At 40.1% G+C, this 18,504-nt stretch overlaps 1 protein-coding gene across 3 annotated transcripts in view; it reads left to right on the top strand.

Moving 5' to 3' along the window:
• Positions 1-2,775: 2,775 nt before the first annotated feature.
• LOC148869116 (golgin candidate 5-like) overlaps positions 2,776-18,504 on the top strand; it is a 64,999-nt gene continuing 49,270 nt past the window's right edge. The window contains exons 1-4 of one of the 3 annotated variants that reach the window (XM_088970408.1): positions 2,776-3,091; positions 3,449-3,655; positions 4,732-5,771; positions 6,537-6,608. In XM_088970408.1, coding sequence (XP_088826534.1) covers positions 3,514-3,655; positions 4,732-5,771; positions 6,537-6,608 — 1,254 coding nt within the window. In that variant the 5' untranslated portion in view covers positions 2,776-3,091; positions 3,449-3,513. Of the gene's footprint in view, positions 3,092-3,448; positions 3,656-4,710; positions 5,772-6,536; positions 6,609-18,504 lie in introns of all 3 variants that reach the window. The other 2 variants (XM_088970406.1, XM_088970407.1) reach the window with 2 other exon arrangements.

The raw sequence follows: 18,504 nt of genomic DNA, 5'->3' as shown, positions 1-18,504 counted from the left end.
CCCCCCTGTACTTTTTGTTTCGACAAAGATCCCCTGAACTTTAGCCATTAGACAAAGATCCCCTTTACCATTTAGTTAGAAGATGGAAAACGTTAAATTACCAAAATATCCTACTAAACCTTTTCTATTTTCTTTTTCTTGCCCTTTTTCCCTCGGGCTCTGTTTGGGTGGGATCAAAAAATATGGGAGGGGATGGGATGGGAAAGTACTGTTCACCTTACTCTTTCGTTCGTCCTTAAGAACTTCACGAATGAACAGAGACACATCTTCAGGAACTTCATGAATAGAAGCACGAGAACTTCACGAATAGAGGTGACTCTTGCCAAGAGCTTCGCCAAGAACTTTATGAACAGAGGCGACAGATTGATGAGAAGGGTTTCCTTGTTCGAGTTTGAGAGATTAAGGAAATTGGTTACCAATCCTCTTACTCGATTTCTTTGATAGGTTGCATTGAAGCTCCATCTCGACAAATTTGCAGACTCTAAAAGGGGCGAATTTTGAAAAGGAAGAGAAGAGAATACTGAGGGAGAGAAGACAAGGAAGAAGAGAGAAGAGGAAGACAGAGTCGCACTGAGAAAGGGAGACAAGGGACAGAGAGAAGATGAAGATGAACCCAGGGAAAGAGACGGATGTCTATTCGTCGTTGCTGAGAAAGGGAGAAAGGGAGGAAGACAGAGTCACACTATTTCTTTCCTTCCTTTTCGTTGTCACTGGTTCGCTTTTATTGGCCTTCCCTCCTCTGTTCATTGTGATGGTAAGTGGTAACAGTGATTTCTTAGTTTTTCCACTAGGGTCACACTGTTTTGGTGCGCCTCCGATTCCATGATTTTGGGATCTGCCATTCCACGTATTTCCCATTCCATCTTTCTTTTTTCTCTCAAACCAAATAAGAGAAAAGGAAATATTTTTGTAATATTCTCTTTTTTCTCATCCCCATCCCACAAACCCAACTGAGCCTTAAAACCTATTTAACCTCTTAAATTGATATCTCGAATAAAGTACCAAATAGATATTTCATAAAGAATTTAAGATCGTGGGCTCTGATTTGTTTGTGCATTTGTTTTAACAGGCGACCTAGGCTTCTCATTTTCTTGGTGGCACTGACTGAAATGGATAACGAAACTAGAAGGAAGAGGCGAGCCCGCCATTAACCACACAAAACCAGAAGGAAGAGCTAGGGCTTTGATTCTCAGTTTCTTGGTGGCACTGAATGAAATGGATAACGAAACCATAATGAAGAGGCGAGCCCGCCATTAACTACCCAAAACCAGAAGGAAGAGAGGGCTCTGATTTTCAGTTTCTTGGTGGCACCGAATGAAATGGATAATGAAACCAGAATGAAGAGGCGAGCCCGTCATTAACTACACAAAACCAGAAGGAAGAGCGGGCTCTTCCTCCTTGTTTTCTGCCAAAGATCTACAGTCGACGTTTTGGCTTTGAACTACACAAATTTTAGACATGTATCAAGCTTGAGACTCACAAGATTTCAGATGCACTTGGAGATCAACAAGCCCGCTATTAAAACCATAGAGGTTAATTTTCTCATCATCACTGTTCCATTGCTCTCATGTTCTTTGGTATCCTTCATTTTGATTTATTGACTCCTGGGTATACCTTATTTTGAAATTCCAACATTTTCTCATTAATTTGTTCAGATCCCGGATGGAGATATCATTGCTGACTATGTTCACAGACATAAACAGCCATCTTTAGACCATCCTCATTTGAAAAACCACAAGTTCCAGGTACATACGCAGAATTAAAGTTAGCTCTATCTCTCTCTCTCATGAGTTTGCTCGTATGTCTGTAACAGAGAGCACCACCATAAATGCCAAGAATGAGAGTGAGCAAGGAAGAAGGGATGAGAAACAAGATTAATGGCAGTGAAGGAATGACGTGCATGTCCTAAGGGAATGATTCCCATAAGGTGAAGCTCAGTGAATGATGTGTTGAGAGCCAAATCTCTGTATCACTTTGGGAAGAAACAACGCATACGCAGGCTTCCTCTTCCCACCCATCAGGACTTGCTTCAACCATCAGGACACCCAGACCCAGTCATGGCCCACCACCAATGCATCCATATCAGGGCCTCTCAATTTACTCCCAGAGAACACCGGATGGGTCGCACAGGTCTTTGCCGGAATGGGACCGCCAAAGACTGTTATGTTCTTTGGGCATGTCTTTTGTCATGCTGGCGATCGGAGAACCGGAAATGCTGACTGAACTGCATGCCACAGTTGGTCTCGGTTGGTTTGCTTTCAACTTCTGCTCCACACTGACAGCGCTTGAGAAACCGAGCTTGGACCTTTACGAAAGAAAGCACTCTGTTTCTCTGGGAGTCATGGGCTGGTTATCGTTGAATGCCGGATCCACTGGACTTGGCGGAGTTCTCGGCACCATCACATCGGATGGTAAAGGTCCGTGCGATGAGAGTTCTTGTCCCAACTAAAGAGCACTCTCATATCGTCTAATCTTCTCCCAACTCCCAAGCATCAGTCAAAATGGCGGGAAATGTCTTGCCCTTGCCACTATTGGCTGGCGATGGTCGGGTTTGGAACGGTGTGAGAACGTTTTCAATCGAGAAGACAATGAACAGTATAAAGGGTAGTTTGGACATTTAAAAATCTTTAAACAGCCGGATAATTTTTTTTTCGAAATTAACTTACAGAATGTTAAACGGAAGGGGGTCTTTGTCTAATGGCTAAAGTTCAGGGAGTCTTTGTCGCAAAAAAAGGAGGGACTTTATCACTAGCCCTATAGTACAAGGGAACCCAAAAAAAAAGACAAATTCCTGTGATGGTGCGACTTGCGAGTCGATCCCGAGTTGTCCGACTATCCTTTTCTACGTTATGTAAGTTTTTGAGTACTCAACATAAAATACCTTACCGTTTCAATCTCTTTGAAAGCCAATCTCCTTCAACTAACCGACGGGGGATTGGCGAAGTCGTCCATACATCTGCATTTCAAACCCTAAATTGTCAGATTATCCATGTCACATATCCAGAGAACACATTCCGTTTGGTAGTAAACACAATTTCGCGCGTTTTGGCCGGGTTCCAGCTTCGACATCGTCGATCCGATCTGTGTGAAGGTATATACTTTTCTTTGGCTCCATCATGACAAATTATACTACGTACTCTCTCAGTTATTGTGTTTTTTAGTTTATATTTCTTTCCTTCTTGCTCTAGATTCTGGATTTTGCCAGTTTTGCGTTTTACTCGATCATGTTGTCGTAAAAAACAAGAATAAAGGAGAGATAAGTATTGGAATTTGATGGACAACAGATTCTTTAATTCATTTTGTTTTCGTCGATGGCCTTGATTTTTGATCTTTACTGTGTGCACACCGAGCTCTGACATTTGCAAGAAAAAATGTTTAGGTTTTGGCCTTTGGTTAGCTGGGATCTTTACGTCATCGATCTTAACTTCATTTTTTATGTTGTTTACAGGTTTTAATGGTTTTGATCTGAGAAATTTGGAGTTGGATTCAGTGAATTCAGTTATTCCTTAAAGAATGGCGTGGTTGGGGAGGGTCTCTCTGGGGGGCTTCCCGGATCTAGCCGGGGCAGTGACAAAGCTTAGTGAGAGCGTGAAGAATATAGAGAAGAATTTTGATAGCGCTCTTGGGTTGGAGGAGAAATCTGACTCGAGCGAAGGTACGATTTTCTGTCTGCATTTTGGAAAACGTTAATAGATCTCACAATTTTCATAATATTCTTTAGTGTGAATTTTGTGTAATGATATGACACGTATGTGCAGACAAAGAACTCTTTATAGAAACCTGGGACAAACCGCATTAGGCCTTTGGCTAAGGCTTAGGTCCCAACTCAGTTTCACTCCATTAGCCACTCCTGGAATTTGAATTGATTAGGTTTCTTTGAATGCCAAGAATCTTCAGTTGTCTTAGGTTACTGCACACAGTGCCTTGTGGGGAGCATAGATCTACTGCTGAAGATTCGGCCATAAAACATGGTGCTGAGGGAAGGTGATTGGATGACAGAGCATCTCGTGTCATTTGGGTCAATACACCTATTTATGTTGATGACCAAAATGCAATGGAGATGTTGCCTTTGCCAATCATGTATTTTCAGCATGGTGTTTTGCTCCTGAAGCTTCAGCAGCAAAATCGTACTCTCTAGTACCCCTCACTTATTGTAAGTGTTAACATGTACTTTTCATATGCATGCTAAATGCCTTTTGATATGCATATGTATGTGTATTCCCACAAAAGTTGGATTTTTAATTGCATAACTTGGACTTCAATATGCCACACAACTTGCAATTTCATACTGCATATTCTAGACTGAAAATCAAATAGAGTAGAATCCAGTGCCTTTGTGTTCATATTCCAAATTTATTAACTTGGATAGGCATATTAAAATTTTATTTGTGGGATATATTTTTTGTATCAATAGCTATTGCTCAAACTAGGGGCCATTGCTTGGTAATGGTAAAATCTTGGTACGACAAGCATGAGAGTGCAGGTTCAAGGCTGAGAGCTGCCACTTTGTGCAAAGAATGCCAAAGGCTAGGTTTGTCTCCAGTCGACCCATCCCAAGACCCTTAGATAGCTAGGACCAAAGGCTAGATTTGTTCCCAGAATTCAAAAGTAAGAAGTGCATGCCACAAGTCCAAATTGAGTAATCATACTGTGGGAGTACCTGAATTGATTTTATTATGTTTTATCTTGCATTACTGTATGAATTATTAGCTTCAGGATTATGGTCTTCAGCAACGGAGAGGAAAACACTGTTTGAACCTGTCATGGCCTTTATGGGACACAAAGGTGGAGAAAGTTCTGCTGAACCTTTGGAAAAAGTTGAATCTTCAGATCAAGAACAAGAAAGAGTAGAGACTGATTCAGTCCCTCTAGCTGGCACAAAACAAGTTTCTCCTGACAAAGAAAATGAACCACTCAAAACCAAGGAGGAAAATGAGCATCCAAGTAGTGAAACAAGCATGAACAATGCAGTTTCAGACCTTAGGGAATCCAGCGAAGATTCAGTCCCTCTAGCTGGCACAAAACAAGTTTCTCCTGACAAAGAAAATGAACCACTCAAAATCAAGCAGGAAAATGAACATCCAAGTAGTGAAGAAAGCATGAACAGTGCAGTTTCAGATCTTAGGGAATCCAATGAAGATCCACAACCATCGTTAGCAAGGACAGATGATACCTTTGTTGAGAATGCTGAGGCAGGGAACTCATTAAACTCCATTCAACAGAAAGAAAGCTTGGAAGTGGGTTTTAGTGAAGAATCACAGTCAGTTGGAGGCAAGCCAAGAGTAGATGAAGTAGAACAAGCTGAAGCAAATGTTCTCCATCTGCCAGGTGAATCAAACTCAAGTATTGATTTGCATGAGAGCCAGGGTGAAGACGAGAGAAAAAAAGAAGTCATTGATGAGGAGTGTCCTATTGTACATGTTGAGACCATACATGATAAAAATGTTGGAGCTGAGACTGAGACATCTGAATCAAGTTTTACTGGTATGGCCAAGGATGATGGTTTCAGGGAATCCTCTGATAATCAGTCTGCAAATGCTCTGCCTTCAGATATGGTTTCTGAATCTGTTCCTCATGCTGGTGAATCACCAAGTAGCACAGCTGAGATGAACCAACAAGATAGTGATTTCAAGCCTGACACTAAAGAGCAACATTTAAGCTCTGGAACCAACATACTGGACACTGTCAATTCTGTGACTGAAATGGATAAAGTAAAGATGGAAATGAAAATGATGGAAGCTGCATTGCAAGGGGCTGCTAGGCAGGCTCAGGTATATCAAATTTCTCATACTACATTCATTTCACATTTGTATCAGGCATAACTATCATGTTATGAGTCCCATCTGCACCCAAAAGAAGAGAACCATTCTGAAATACATATAACAAATGGGCAGGAGATTAGTAGGTGGTAAGTAGTTTCTCTACTTGCACTGCAAAAAGAAATACATACCCAACTTAAAGAGCATCGGAAATGTTTTCAACAACTTGGCCCTTCATCTACAGAATTTTTTGTCACTGTTCAAAGATTAAAACCCAATCCATGACAAAAGAAGTATTTCTTGAGAAATTCTGCAAGTTGTTCTACACATTACCTCAAATATCCTTCTATTGATTCTTTCAACAAGCCGCAAACACAGCAAATGGATTAATGGACCACAGAAGTAAGATTTTCCTCTCAAACTGAATCTGCAACTGCTGCTGGACTAACAAAAGAGGAGAAGAACAAAGATGCTAGTCCATCCTAAAGATGAAGAAGGAAAAGTCCACATCCTTTTCTTCTGAGATAATAAATATTTGGAAACAAATCATTTCCAATTATGGCTTGTATTATTTGCTGATCTCCAAGGGCTTGATGGTGATATGTTGGATAACTATTATTGATTTGTAATCTACTGGTATTTGTCTTGATTTATCTTTGATCATTATTGTCTTTGCTTACTGGCCTTTTTGCATGCTCGTATTTTTAATACATAATTTTCTTGTTATAGTCTACAGCCTTTGGTAATTGAAAATTTGAAACATTAAATGTTTTCCAGGCAAAAGCTGATGAAATTGCAAAGCTGATGACTGAAAATGAGCAGCTAAAGGCCGTAATAGAGGATCAGAAGGTAGGTATGGTTCTAATACTGTTTTCTTTTTCACATTTTAGATGAAACTTATGATCTAACAGCTAACAGATATTCTTTTTTTCCCCTCTTTTGCTTCATAATTTATGTCATTTGAGTGCGTGGTCCTTTTTGTTTGATCCATATTTTAGTTTTCTTTTTTTTCTCTCTTTCTTGGAGACTGAATTCATATTAAATATTTTTTGAAAGTTGCTTTGCTGTTCCCCCTCCCCCCCCCCAAAAAAAAAAAAAAAAAAAAAGAAAAAAAAAGAATCTTGTTGGAATTTATTGAAAGTCAAAGTCTTGTTTGTTTAACTCATGGATCACACCATTCATAAAAACAGTTTCTAAAAAAGAAACTTGTGGGAATTTATTGATGATCTGGTTGACTGGACTTTTTTCATTGAGGTAATGAAACCGTGTAGGTTTGGAGATAGGTGATGTAAATGGATATGGGGGTGTTTGAGAACCTGCACTATTTGGTGATAGTTAATGGCATAGTTGTGGATTTTTTCTCGGCTAGGTGAGGGATCAGGCAGGGAGATCCCCTCTCTCCCGTCTTGTTCACTCGTATTGCCAATGCTCTTAGTAAACTCATATTGAAAGATGATTCGAGAGGCTTAATCCTAAGGCGGAGAGTGGGAAAGGATTTTGTACTGATTACCCATTTACAGTTTGTGGATGATACGGTTTTATTGTGTGAAAGAGATGAGCAGGATTGGGTTAAGAACCTCAAGTCTTAATGCAGCTCTTTGAGAGAATATCAAGTTTAAAAAAAAAATTTGAAAGGAGCTGCGTAGCTGGGATTAATATGGAAGACGAGGAGATTGAAGGTTGTGCAGCTACTTTAGGATGTAATGTTGCTTAATGGCCTCTGTCTTACTTAGGTTTACCCCTTGGAGCCAACCCAAAAGAAGCTAGGTTTTGGAATCCAGTTTTAGGAAGGTTCTCCAAGAGGCTTGTTGGATGGAAGAAAGGATACTAATCTTTGAGTGGCAGAATTACCTTGATTGGGTCAATCTTATCCAACCCACCTGTTTACTGCCTGCCAGTGTTCAAGATCCTAGTAGGAGTGAGTAGAAAGCCTGAGAAGATGATGAGAGATTTCTTATGGGAACCGGGGGAAGGAAAAAGGATGATAGGATTAGTTGGGAAGTGGTCAGTAGAAATAAAAATGTTGGGGGCTTGGAGATAGGTAACATACAAAGAAGGAATTTAGCCTGTTAGGAAAGTAGTTTTGAAGAATGGCTCAAGACAGGGACAAACTTTGGACAAAAGTGATAACGAGTATTCATGGGCTTTTGGACAATAGATGAGATGTTGGAGCATTGGCTAGGGAAAACCAAACCTCTCCTTGGAAAGCCATTAATGCGGTACTACCTCTTTTCCTTCCTTTTATTAGATACAATCTTTGTAGTGGTAACCACATCAAGTTCTAGGAACACATATGGGTGGGGTCTTCCCCTATGAAGGAGCAATTTCCCTCACTTGTTTTAAAAATAAGCCCATTTCTAAGTTCTTTGTTCCTTCACGGTTCTACCTAAAACAATGACTTCAATTGAGATTTGGGCTTTTGTAGGGGCATAAGAGATTCTGAACTTGGAAGAAGTCTACCTTGACCCATCTATGCATGATAGCCAAATATGGACTTGTACTCCTTCAGGTTCTTTTTCTTGTTCCTCCTTTTATAAAGCCTTATCTCATCCCTCCACTAGCTCTTTGCCATCCTTTCTAGTTAAGGAGGTATGGGGTAAGCCTAGGATTGGAGCTTTTAGTTGGGAAGTTGTTCTTGGAAAGATTAATACTTGTGATCTACTTCACAGAAAGTGGCCAAAGTGATGTTTATCCCCTCATTGGTGTATTTTGTGCAAGGCAAATGATGAGAGTTGCTTCCACTTACTAATCTCTTGTCCTTTTATTATTTCTATCTGGGAATAGTTTTCTGCTTGTTTGTGTGTAGGTGGAATCCTCTGGTGGATGTTCAAAGTCTCTTTGCTCCAACTACCGTTGTATTGCCTAAGAAAAGGGGGAGATTCATGTAGACATGTACAAGAGTGGCAACAATATGGACAGTTTGGGAAGAAAGGAATTCATGATTATTCTTGGAGAAGGAGAGAAGTAAAGAAGACATTACTGAAACAATAATGATTAGAGTGGCACTTTTCTTGAAATCCTTAGAAGCATTCTCAAATGTTTCAATGGATGATATCATCAGAAATTGGAGGGAAGTGGCAGATTCTTGTTCAAGTAAGACCACTATTGATTGTTACTAGTCTCCACCAGGAAGAGTGGTCATCAAACCTAACTTTGATGGTAGTATCAGAGGAAATCCAGGACTTTCAGGTATTGGTGGTGTATTCAGAGACGAGAAAGGCAAGATAATTGGCCTATATTCAGGACTGGCTGGGGGTGGGGGACTTCCTTAGAGCAGAAGTGTTGGCTATGATGGAAAGTGTACAAGGGGTGAAAGAACTGCACATTAGAAAATTGATTATTGAGGGTGGTTCAAAGTTGGTAGTGAGTTGGATGCAGAGTGAGGGGATGAAGTTTTGGATCTTCAACAATGATGGTTAACAAGAGAAATGGAAGTAACTCTCAGCTGGATTATGCGAAGTGGCAACTCCCTAGCTGATGTACTACTATTTTCTGGGCACAGTTGTAAAAGAGAGGGCATGGTGTGGGTAGAAATAATAGTTTTTATCTCTCATCGACTTTGCTTTGTATTTACAGTCCTTGTACTCCTCTAATTCCTACTTGGGATTTATGAAGTTATTGATCAAAATAGAAAAAAGAAAAGAAAAAGGGACTTGTTACCCTTTTCCATTCTAAACATGGGTTAGTTATTAGCTAGGCATACTTGTAATGTAACATTGTAACTCCTAAGGCATTTCCCTTACTACAGCATTTTTGATAGTAAATAAGAAAAGAAAATTCATTTAGTAAAAAAAAAGTTATAGATAGAAAACATGTAATAAGGCATCACTCAATCCGCAACAGAAATCCCACTCCACAACCCTATTTTATATGCCCATTACCTACACTGAAATCAGATACAAACACCTACCCAACCAATTACTTAGATCTCCTCAAACTAGTTTCCAACATCCTGTGCATCCTGACAGAAACTAACCAATTCCAACATCCCCCATTGACTTCTTCTGAAACCATAGATTTTGATGCAAGTCCTTGTTATGTGCCTTAGAACTTTAGAAGCACTTTAGTCTTTTTCTCCTTTTTGTAATTGTCGCCCTACATAAATAATATGGCTAGCACCACCAGCTAGAATTTTTAGTTCTCTTTCAAACTGATCTTTCTTTTTCCTCTTGTCTCTTCTACTGTTATTCTCTATGATAAGATGGTATCAGAGCACGATGTTGCAAAACTAGTTCCTCCTTCTTGGTCCTTTTTTCCCCTCTTCTTCTTGGATGGAAATAGGAGAGACAGCAATTGCACAGGTCTGAACTCTTCTCATTTGCTTTCTCTCCCTTCTATCCTGAGTAGAACTCCTTGAATCAACACTGGACTATAGTGGATGTTCATTCTGAAGTGATTAAAGAGAACTGGTATGAGTTTCCTATTTCAACTTACCTTTTTTGGATTGGGAAATTAAAATTTTCTGATCGGACTAGTTCATAACAGTTGTTTGTGATCCTTTAAACTTGGTTCTTAATACAAACACCAAGAACAGTTCAGTTGTGTGGTGGCTGAATGGTGTAAAGGAGTAGTTCCTTTTTGGATCTGGGGATCCAAATTGAAGCAGGTTATGTACCCGTGTAGGTCATGAGGGACCTGGTTTGTGGTAGAAAAATGGTACTGCAGTGGTTCCCTGTTAACTGTGTCACTTAAGCCAGCTTGTGTGAGGTCTGTATGACCTGTTTGTGGTAGAAAAATGCACAAACCAGTTGTTTTTGCCTTGTGTTTTTTGGCATCGAATTGCTTGGCAGATTGGTTCCAACTCTGCAGTGGTATTTGTTTACCTGTTCTTTGTGGGAACTATAGAAAACATACCCGTCAAGATTTTCTAGAATTGTTTCTTATGGCTTCTGAAGAGTCTGGAACATCTGGAACTACTTCCAGTCATAGTGGATTAAGTACTAAACTAGTAATCATGATACCATGAATTTCCCCATGACTATCACTCTATTGGATGGCTTGAACTATTTGGCATGGTCTAAGGAATTGCGATTGGATATCACTGCTAGAAGCAAGGCCAGGTATATCCAATGTTTTAAAAGCACAAGGGTCATTTTACGCTTGAGGCGTGCACCTTTTTAAAGCAAGGCACAAAATTCTAAAAAATTCAAAAAAAGCAAAATAGTAAAAATAATAAACACATTATTAATTAAAAATATAAACTTAAATTTTAAAATAAATGATTTAAAAAGCCTCTTATCTCAAATTAAAATACATAAACATAACATGTAAAACATATTTAAAATGAAAATTTAAAAATAAAATCAAGCATAGCATATAAAACATATTCAAGCATGTAAACTCTTAATCTCTTTATTTTTTTCCCAATTGCATTACTTGAAATAGCTAATGTGATGTTAAACATTATGCATTCCTGATTCTACGAGCCACCTTTGTACCAAGTCCCTCAAGGCAACCCAAACAAGTCCATATTAGGGTCTTAAAGATGTTTTATAACTTTTAAGTGTCTTTTGAAAATATCTTTTTTTAGGATTAATGAATGAGCAACATTAGCAAATGGGCTTGCCTTGAGGAGCTTGGTTGGGGGTCTGGGGGCGGAGCCCCCCGGCCCAGCTACTAAACATAAAAAGACAGAAATATGCACAAATTTTCAAATGGCACACGCCTGGGCTGAAGCACAAGGTGCACCGTGCACCAAGTGCACACCTTTTGAAAATGCTGCGCCTGGGACCTAGGCTATGCGCCTCGCCTGTGCACTAGGCATGCCTTGGGTGTGCCTTTTAAATCATTTGGTATATCAATGGAAAAGGAACCAAAAGCAGGTACAACTAAGCATGATAAGTGGGATCAGGAGAACTATATGATCATGTCAAGGCTTTTGAAATCCATGTTGCTTTCAGTGGAGCAGAATTTTATGTGGGCAGACACAGTCTGAGAAATATAGGAATAGACTAAGTCAACATGTTCAGAGCAGAGTTATTATGCTAGGATTTATCAGTTGTAGGTAGTCTTCCACATGTAAGCAGGGAGAGAGAAGTTTATCTGCATACTATTTAGCAGTTAGCTCTTACGTCAGTTTGGAAAGAACTGGACTATTATCTGAATGTGTGTTTGCATTCCTGTTAAGCCTCAACCCTGTGTATGAACCCATTAGGGTATAGATTTTGGGTAGTAAGGACCTCCCTTCTGTCCAAGAGGTATATGCTTTGGTCCAGTCCAAGGAGAGCAGGAGGTCTGCAATGAATGCTTCTAAGGGAGAGCCTATTTCTTTGGCTTTAAGGGGAGGCACTGGTCAGAAGAAGGTGGATGATAAGGATAAGTAGTGGTGTACATTCTGTCAGTTCGGTCCAGTCCAAACCGATGACTTAACCGACTTTGGTTTGGTCATATCCCTCAATCGAACCGAACCGAACCAAACCAAATTTAGTTCGGTTTCTGTCAAATAGAAACAAAACAACTTTCAAATAAACTGGTGCAGCTGTGCAGTCTCAAGAGTAAATTCAAAAAACTGACGAAGGAGAAGAACAACTCACTTGGATAGTTGGATTAACTGGTGCAGCCATGCAGGTCTGAATTCTGAAGTCTCAAAATGTGAAATCTGTTCTCAGTCTGATGTCTGTTCTTTGAAAGTCTGAATCTCTGTACTATGCAGTCTCAAGAGTCGGTTCAAAAAAGTTTCTTCTTCTCTCAGCGTCTCTAACTCTCTTGGTCTCAAACTCTCTCACTCTCTCACTGTCTCCAGTCTCAATTTGTTATTTGTGTAAAACTGTAAATCACGGTTTTGCACTTTTGCTTTGCTTGCCTCTTAATGTTTCCACTTTCCACTGGAAACTGGAAATTTGACAGTTTGGCTCCCTCCTAGACTCTAGACTCCTAGCCAAACTTGGCAAGTCTGGTTGGCTGTGTTTTTGAGTTTCCCAAATCAATCACAATATCCCAATTCGACAATTCCCAGTTTCCCACATCCAATTTAGCAATTACTACTACTAGATACCAGTAATTAGTAATTACTAATTAGTAAAGAATGTAAAGTAGTAAATTAGTAATTAATTTTACTATTATTATATAAGGACCCAAAGCCCAAAGGGATAAGGGAGATTTAGCATTTAGGAATGGTAGTTCGGTTCAGTTAAACTTTGTACACAAACCGAACTGAAACCGAAAACCGTTTTTTCACATATAAAAAACCGAATCAAACCAATATCCAAATTAACTGAACCAAAATTGCTTATTTGGTTTGGTTTGGTTTGGTTTTCGGTTTTTGATCCAAATTTGAACACCCCTAGGTGTACACACTGCCAGATATCCAGGCACACCCTTGAGGCCTGTTGGGAACTTGGGATTTGATTGGGAAACCAAAATGGGCCCTGGATTTGGTGAAGAAATCAACACTAGAACAGAACAGGAAACCCACCCAAAAGTACACTTCAGCTAACTTGGCTTCCCAAGAATCACCCCAGGTCCATGTAGATGTTTTTTTTTTGATGATTATAATAAGTTTATTAATGAGCAATAGATAATAGTACAAAGTCCCCGAGTAGAGGCATGAGTTGCAACCTCTCCGGGCTAGTTAAGTACAAATTCCAGATTACTGATAGTTTACAAAGTAGCACAAAAAAGGTCTTCCCTGGAAACCCCCTGTTTGGCTAAAGAATCAGCCATAGAATTAGCAGACCTGCTAACCCATTTTACCTCAACTCTCATATTGCTGGTTAAGCACTTTACTTTTTTGATGAGATCTTTGTAGCCCCAAAATGGTAGTATCCGGGTTTAGAAGCCATCCCGTTACCACCTGAGAGTCCCCTTCAACTAGGAGATGCTCCACTCCAAGCTGGTTAGCAATCTGAATTCCTTGTACTGCAGCAAGGATTTCTGTCCTTATTTCTCAGTATACCCCCTATGCTTGAGCCCTGGGTTACCTTGGCTGCTTCCATCAAAATTCAACTTGATGACACCTTCCAAAGGCGGAACCCATTCTGGCAAGATTCTATTCTTCTTTGTTGAAGTGTTAGCTATTATTAGCCAATTCCTTCACAAGTCATCAAAGGAGAAATCATCAAACATATCTAATGTTTTCAGCCAATGGATTGTTCTTGTAAGGATGCAGTTCTTCATTTCATCTAACCCTCTTTCCTTCTTTGAAAAAATTCTTCCATTCCTTTCCTTCCAAAGAGTCAACAAAGTGGCTGCCCTGACACATTTCCACATGACTTTGCCTCTTCTAGTGTGCCAAACAAAAAAAGATGGGTTAAATAACAACCTTAAATCGGAAGGCAAAGACCACCTACCTCCAAATAAACAAAGGCTCCAATTCCATAAATCTGTAGCAAAAGAACAGGAGATCAGCAAATGAAAACAGTCCTCATTCTTGGCCTTACACAAGGAACACCAATTTGGGGAAAGACAAAGAGAGGGTCTCTTTTTTCTAAAAGTTTTCCAATAGTAGACTTCCCAGTAGAATACAACAATTTTGGGGGGAATAGGTCGCGCCCAGACTTCTTTGAAAGGGAAACCTTGGGAAATGGGGTTAGAACTGAGGGATTTTAGAAAGGAAGCACATGTACCTTTTGGAAGAGGAGTCCAAATTCTTTGATAAAAAAAAGTGGGGTCCAAGCAAACAGATTCTAGTAAATGAATTAGCTCAACAACACAACTCGACTCACCATCACTTAACCCTCTATGAAAACCGAAGTCCAGTTTAAAGACATGGGAGTTAACGGGCTCCGGAGAAAGTTTGCAATTGGCTCATTTTTGTGACGGGAGAGGGAATAGAGTGAGGAGAAACGATCTTTGAGGGGTTGTGTACCCACCCAAATATCCTCCTAGAATAGAATGGCATTACCAGAACCAACATCATACCTGATTAAACTGAGGAAGCGGGGGAGAATACCATGTATATCCTTCCAAGGTGTTGTGAGGGTAGCTCAACGAGATATCCCGGAATCCCAACCATTTCCAGAGCAGCCATGTATGCTTTCCACCACATCATGCCATAGTCTCTCTCTCTCTCTCTCTTCTGGGGCCATCTCCATAACCACTTCCCTAAAAGGGTTACATTCTTCAGCACTATGTTCCCTATCCCTAGACCCCCTTCTTCCTTTGGTTTGTTAACTATTTCCCATCTAACCAAATGGTCCTTTTTCACCTCTCCTGGTTCCCAAAAAAGTCCTTCATTCTCTTCTCCAGTTTCTTAGCCTCCCTTTGGTGGAATCTTGAACACTGAAAGGAAGTAGGTTGGAAGATTGGCAAGTATAGCCTTATTTAAAGTCAGCCAACCCCCTATTGAGATGTAATTCTTTTTCCAAGCCGCCAAGTATTTATCAATTATCTCCACAATAGGGGCCCAAAAACTACTTTCTTTAGGGTTAGCTCCTAAGGGTAGCCCTAAGTATGTCAAAGGCCAAGAATAAATGTTGCAACCTAAGCACTCTGCAATGGATTCAATCTCCCTATTCTCCATATTTACTCCAACCACACAACTTTTATCAAAGTTTACCCTCAAGTTGGAGACACTTTCAAAGGTTCTTATTAGATTCTTAAGGTTCTCCACCTTACTTAACTCATTCCCTTCACAGAAAATAACAATTTTATCAGCAAACTGAAGGTGAGTTACTGGAATGCCTCTGTTCCTTATTCTCTTGAAGGGATGAGAGATCCATCGTATGGATGGTGGAACCCTACAGGAAGGTTGGGCGAAATTTCAAAATTTCTCTCTTTCCCATTTGGGAATCGCATTCCCTATTTTAGAAAACTGCATTTTCAAGGATCAATTTTGAACCAAACCGGACCAGATCTAAAACCAAAAGGGAGGAGAGGGATATACCTGATAAGGAGTAGCAATAACTCCCAATGAAGGTGTTCACACCCAAGGGGAAAACCAAAAACTCCACTGAAGATGACAGTGTGAGGTGAAGCAGGATCATCAGGACGACTCTTCAGCAAGAACCGAATTCTTAAGCAAGAATGGGGTAGAGGGCTGGTGAACACAACTTTAGATTGCTTCTTCTACCAAGAAGCAATATCAAGAAAAATTCTTGATCACTCCCATAGGTGGAGATTGAACTGGGTAGGGGCGGCAAGAACAGGGAAGAAAAAGAGCAGAAGACAAGAGCAGTCAAACTGTGTTGTCTTCTCTCTGTATTCATCGAAATGTGAATGAATCTGGAGGTCCGCCCTGCTCTCTTATTTATAGCCTTAAAGAGAAAATTTCCTAATCCAAATCTTTTATTTGGATTTGCACTCTTTAAGTGATAAGGATAATCCCTTATCTTATCTGCAGATAAAGATCAGTCTTCCTAATCAAATTAGGAGTTCCTTTGATCCAAATCTTTATTTGGATATGGACTCTTTAAGTGGATAAGGATAATCCCTTATCTTATCTGCTGATCCAAATCCCAGATCTGCCCCTATTTAATTAACTGACTTAAGCCCAGTTCGAATTGGGCTTTAGGCCCATTAAGTTTATGTGCTCATTTAACCTCTTAACATGCTGCCTAGTTGGCTCTCCTTGTATGACGTGGGACCCAAACATTGATCTACACATCAACCATATGAGTTCAGCCCAACCTTTGTTACAAGGCCTGGCCAAATTCACTGTATGAGACAGTGAACCCCTGAGTCCATCACCATGGGCTCTTAATGGGCCTAACATTTACACTAAATGGTCATTGGGTCCAGCCACCTTATGAAAACCCAAGGACTGTGCGCAGATGCAAGATTAGCCCATCAGGTATTACCCTCAATGGTCTTACACTTAACCTCTCAGCCCATAATGATCAACCACTTCCCGACAAGAGAGGACCTCTCCCTCGGCCGCAAGGAACAATGTTGCACTCTCTACTCACACGGATCCCGGGAATTAAAACCTTTTGCAAACATTTTGAAACCATAATATATATGTATATCTCTATATAAATATATTTTGCAAAACAAATTTCAACGGTTGAAATCAATTGTCGGCAGTTTAGGTTTTCTATTAGAGAGAGTGCATCCCTGATCATTCACTTTGTTCGACAAAGGGGTTGATCCTATCACTATGATCACCCACTCAGATGAATTCTCGGACTATCCCAACATACCTAGGTTTTGATCCCCTCTAAGGATCTCACTGATTGGCATATCAAAGACAACCCAATCTGACACCTGGTGCAGTACCATAATTGACTCTAGGGGTCAGGTGTAACATTCCAGTTTTGCCCATCTATCTCCATGGTCCAGGGCAATACTAGAATTTCTGTCTGGTTTAGGGCTTCAAGAAAACCCACACTACATGTACCTCAGGTCTCACCCTGGCAGCTGAGACAAGCCATCCCAACCAACTTGGCGGTACATCAGTGTCAACCTTGGCAGGATAAATCTCCCCAGATCTTTCCAACGGCTGTGAAGATTCTAAACTAACACGAGTCTCATAAGTGTCCAGTTTAAGGGTATTACACAGAAACACACCACAATGACATGAATCAATTATGTACTTTATTCATTTACAATAAATGTCAATAGGTACTTCAATCTGATTGGAGCTAAGGGCATATTTGTCTAACATCTCCATCCCTTTATTTGGCCCTCCTCATCTACTTTGGAGATCATTCTACTGAAGACATTAACAACAAGAGTAAAGAGGAAAGGGGAAAGTGGATCACCTTGTCTTAAACCTCTATTGGCTGGAAAGAAGTTCTTAACAACCCCATTCACCAAAACAGAATAGTGACAAGAATTTAAGCATCCTCTTATCCAATTACACCATTTATCCCCAAATCCACGTCTTCTTGACAACTCCAGCAGGAAACTCCAATCCACTAAATCATAGGCCTTCTCCAAGTCTAGTTTACAGACAAATCCTTTTCTACCCGATCTCTTCATCTCTTCCACACTCTCATTTGCAATAAGGATCTGATCCGTAATTTGTCTATCCTGTATAAAGACTCCTTGTGCTTGGCTAATGAGAGAAGGTAGAACTGCTTTGATCCTCCTGGAGAGCACTTTTGCCAGAATCTTATGGATGCTTGTCACCAGGCTGATTAGCCGAAAATCTTTGGGGTGTTTGGCATCAGTCTTTTTAGGAATTAAGTTTAGAAAAGTGGCATTGAGTCCAGGACTCACAACATGTTTGTCTTCAAATTCTCTAAAGGCTCCAATTAAATCTTCTTTGACCATGTCCCAACAATCCTGAAAAAAGCCATTGTAAATCCGTCTGGACCTGGTGCCTTAGCCCTATCCATAGAAAAGACAACTTGTTTAAAATGATCCACATCCTACTAGCAATTTCCTCTTGAGAGGTTATCTCCACACCATCAACCTCCAACTTTAGTATCAAATTTTTCTTTCTTCTCCCATTAGGCATAGCATGAAAAAATTTGGTATTCCCATCCCCTTCCTTGATCCACTTATGTTTGGATTTTTGTCTCCATGAAATCTCCTCCCTCACCAAGATCTCCTCTAACTCATTTTTCAGTTTCCTTCTTATTTCTCTATCTTGCTCATCCATCATTCCTTGGGATTCTTTTGCATCTAAATCCTCAATCTGAATCAATAATCTAGCTTTTACCTCCTCCACTCTTCCAAATTGATCCTATTCCATTATTTTATTTTGCCTCTCAACCTTTTTAATTTTTTGTGGAATCTAACCCCATTCCATTTCACTTCTCTCATCTCTTCACTCCACCATTTCTTAACCTTAGGCAAAAAATCCGGATGTGTCAGCCACATATTCTCAAATCTGAATGATCTGGGTCCATTACCAAAAGGT

This window comes from Nelumbo lutea, chromosome 2, assembly GCF_056320005.1.
Source record: "Nelumbo lutea isolate HS-2025 chromosome 2, American lotus-T2T, whole genome shotgun sequence".
Lineage (NCBI taxonomy): Eukaryota > Viridiplantae > Streptophyta > Magnoliopsida > Proteales > Nelumbonaceae > Nelumbo > Nelumbo lutea.
The sequence above is the reverse complement of the archived record's forward strand: the minus strand, read 5'-3'. Positions and strand labels throughout refer to the sequence as shown.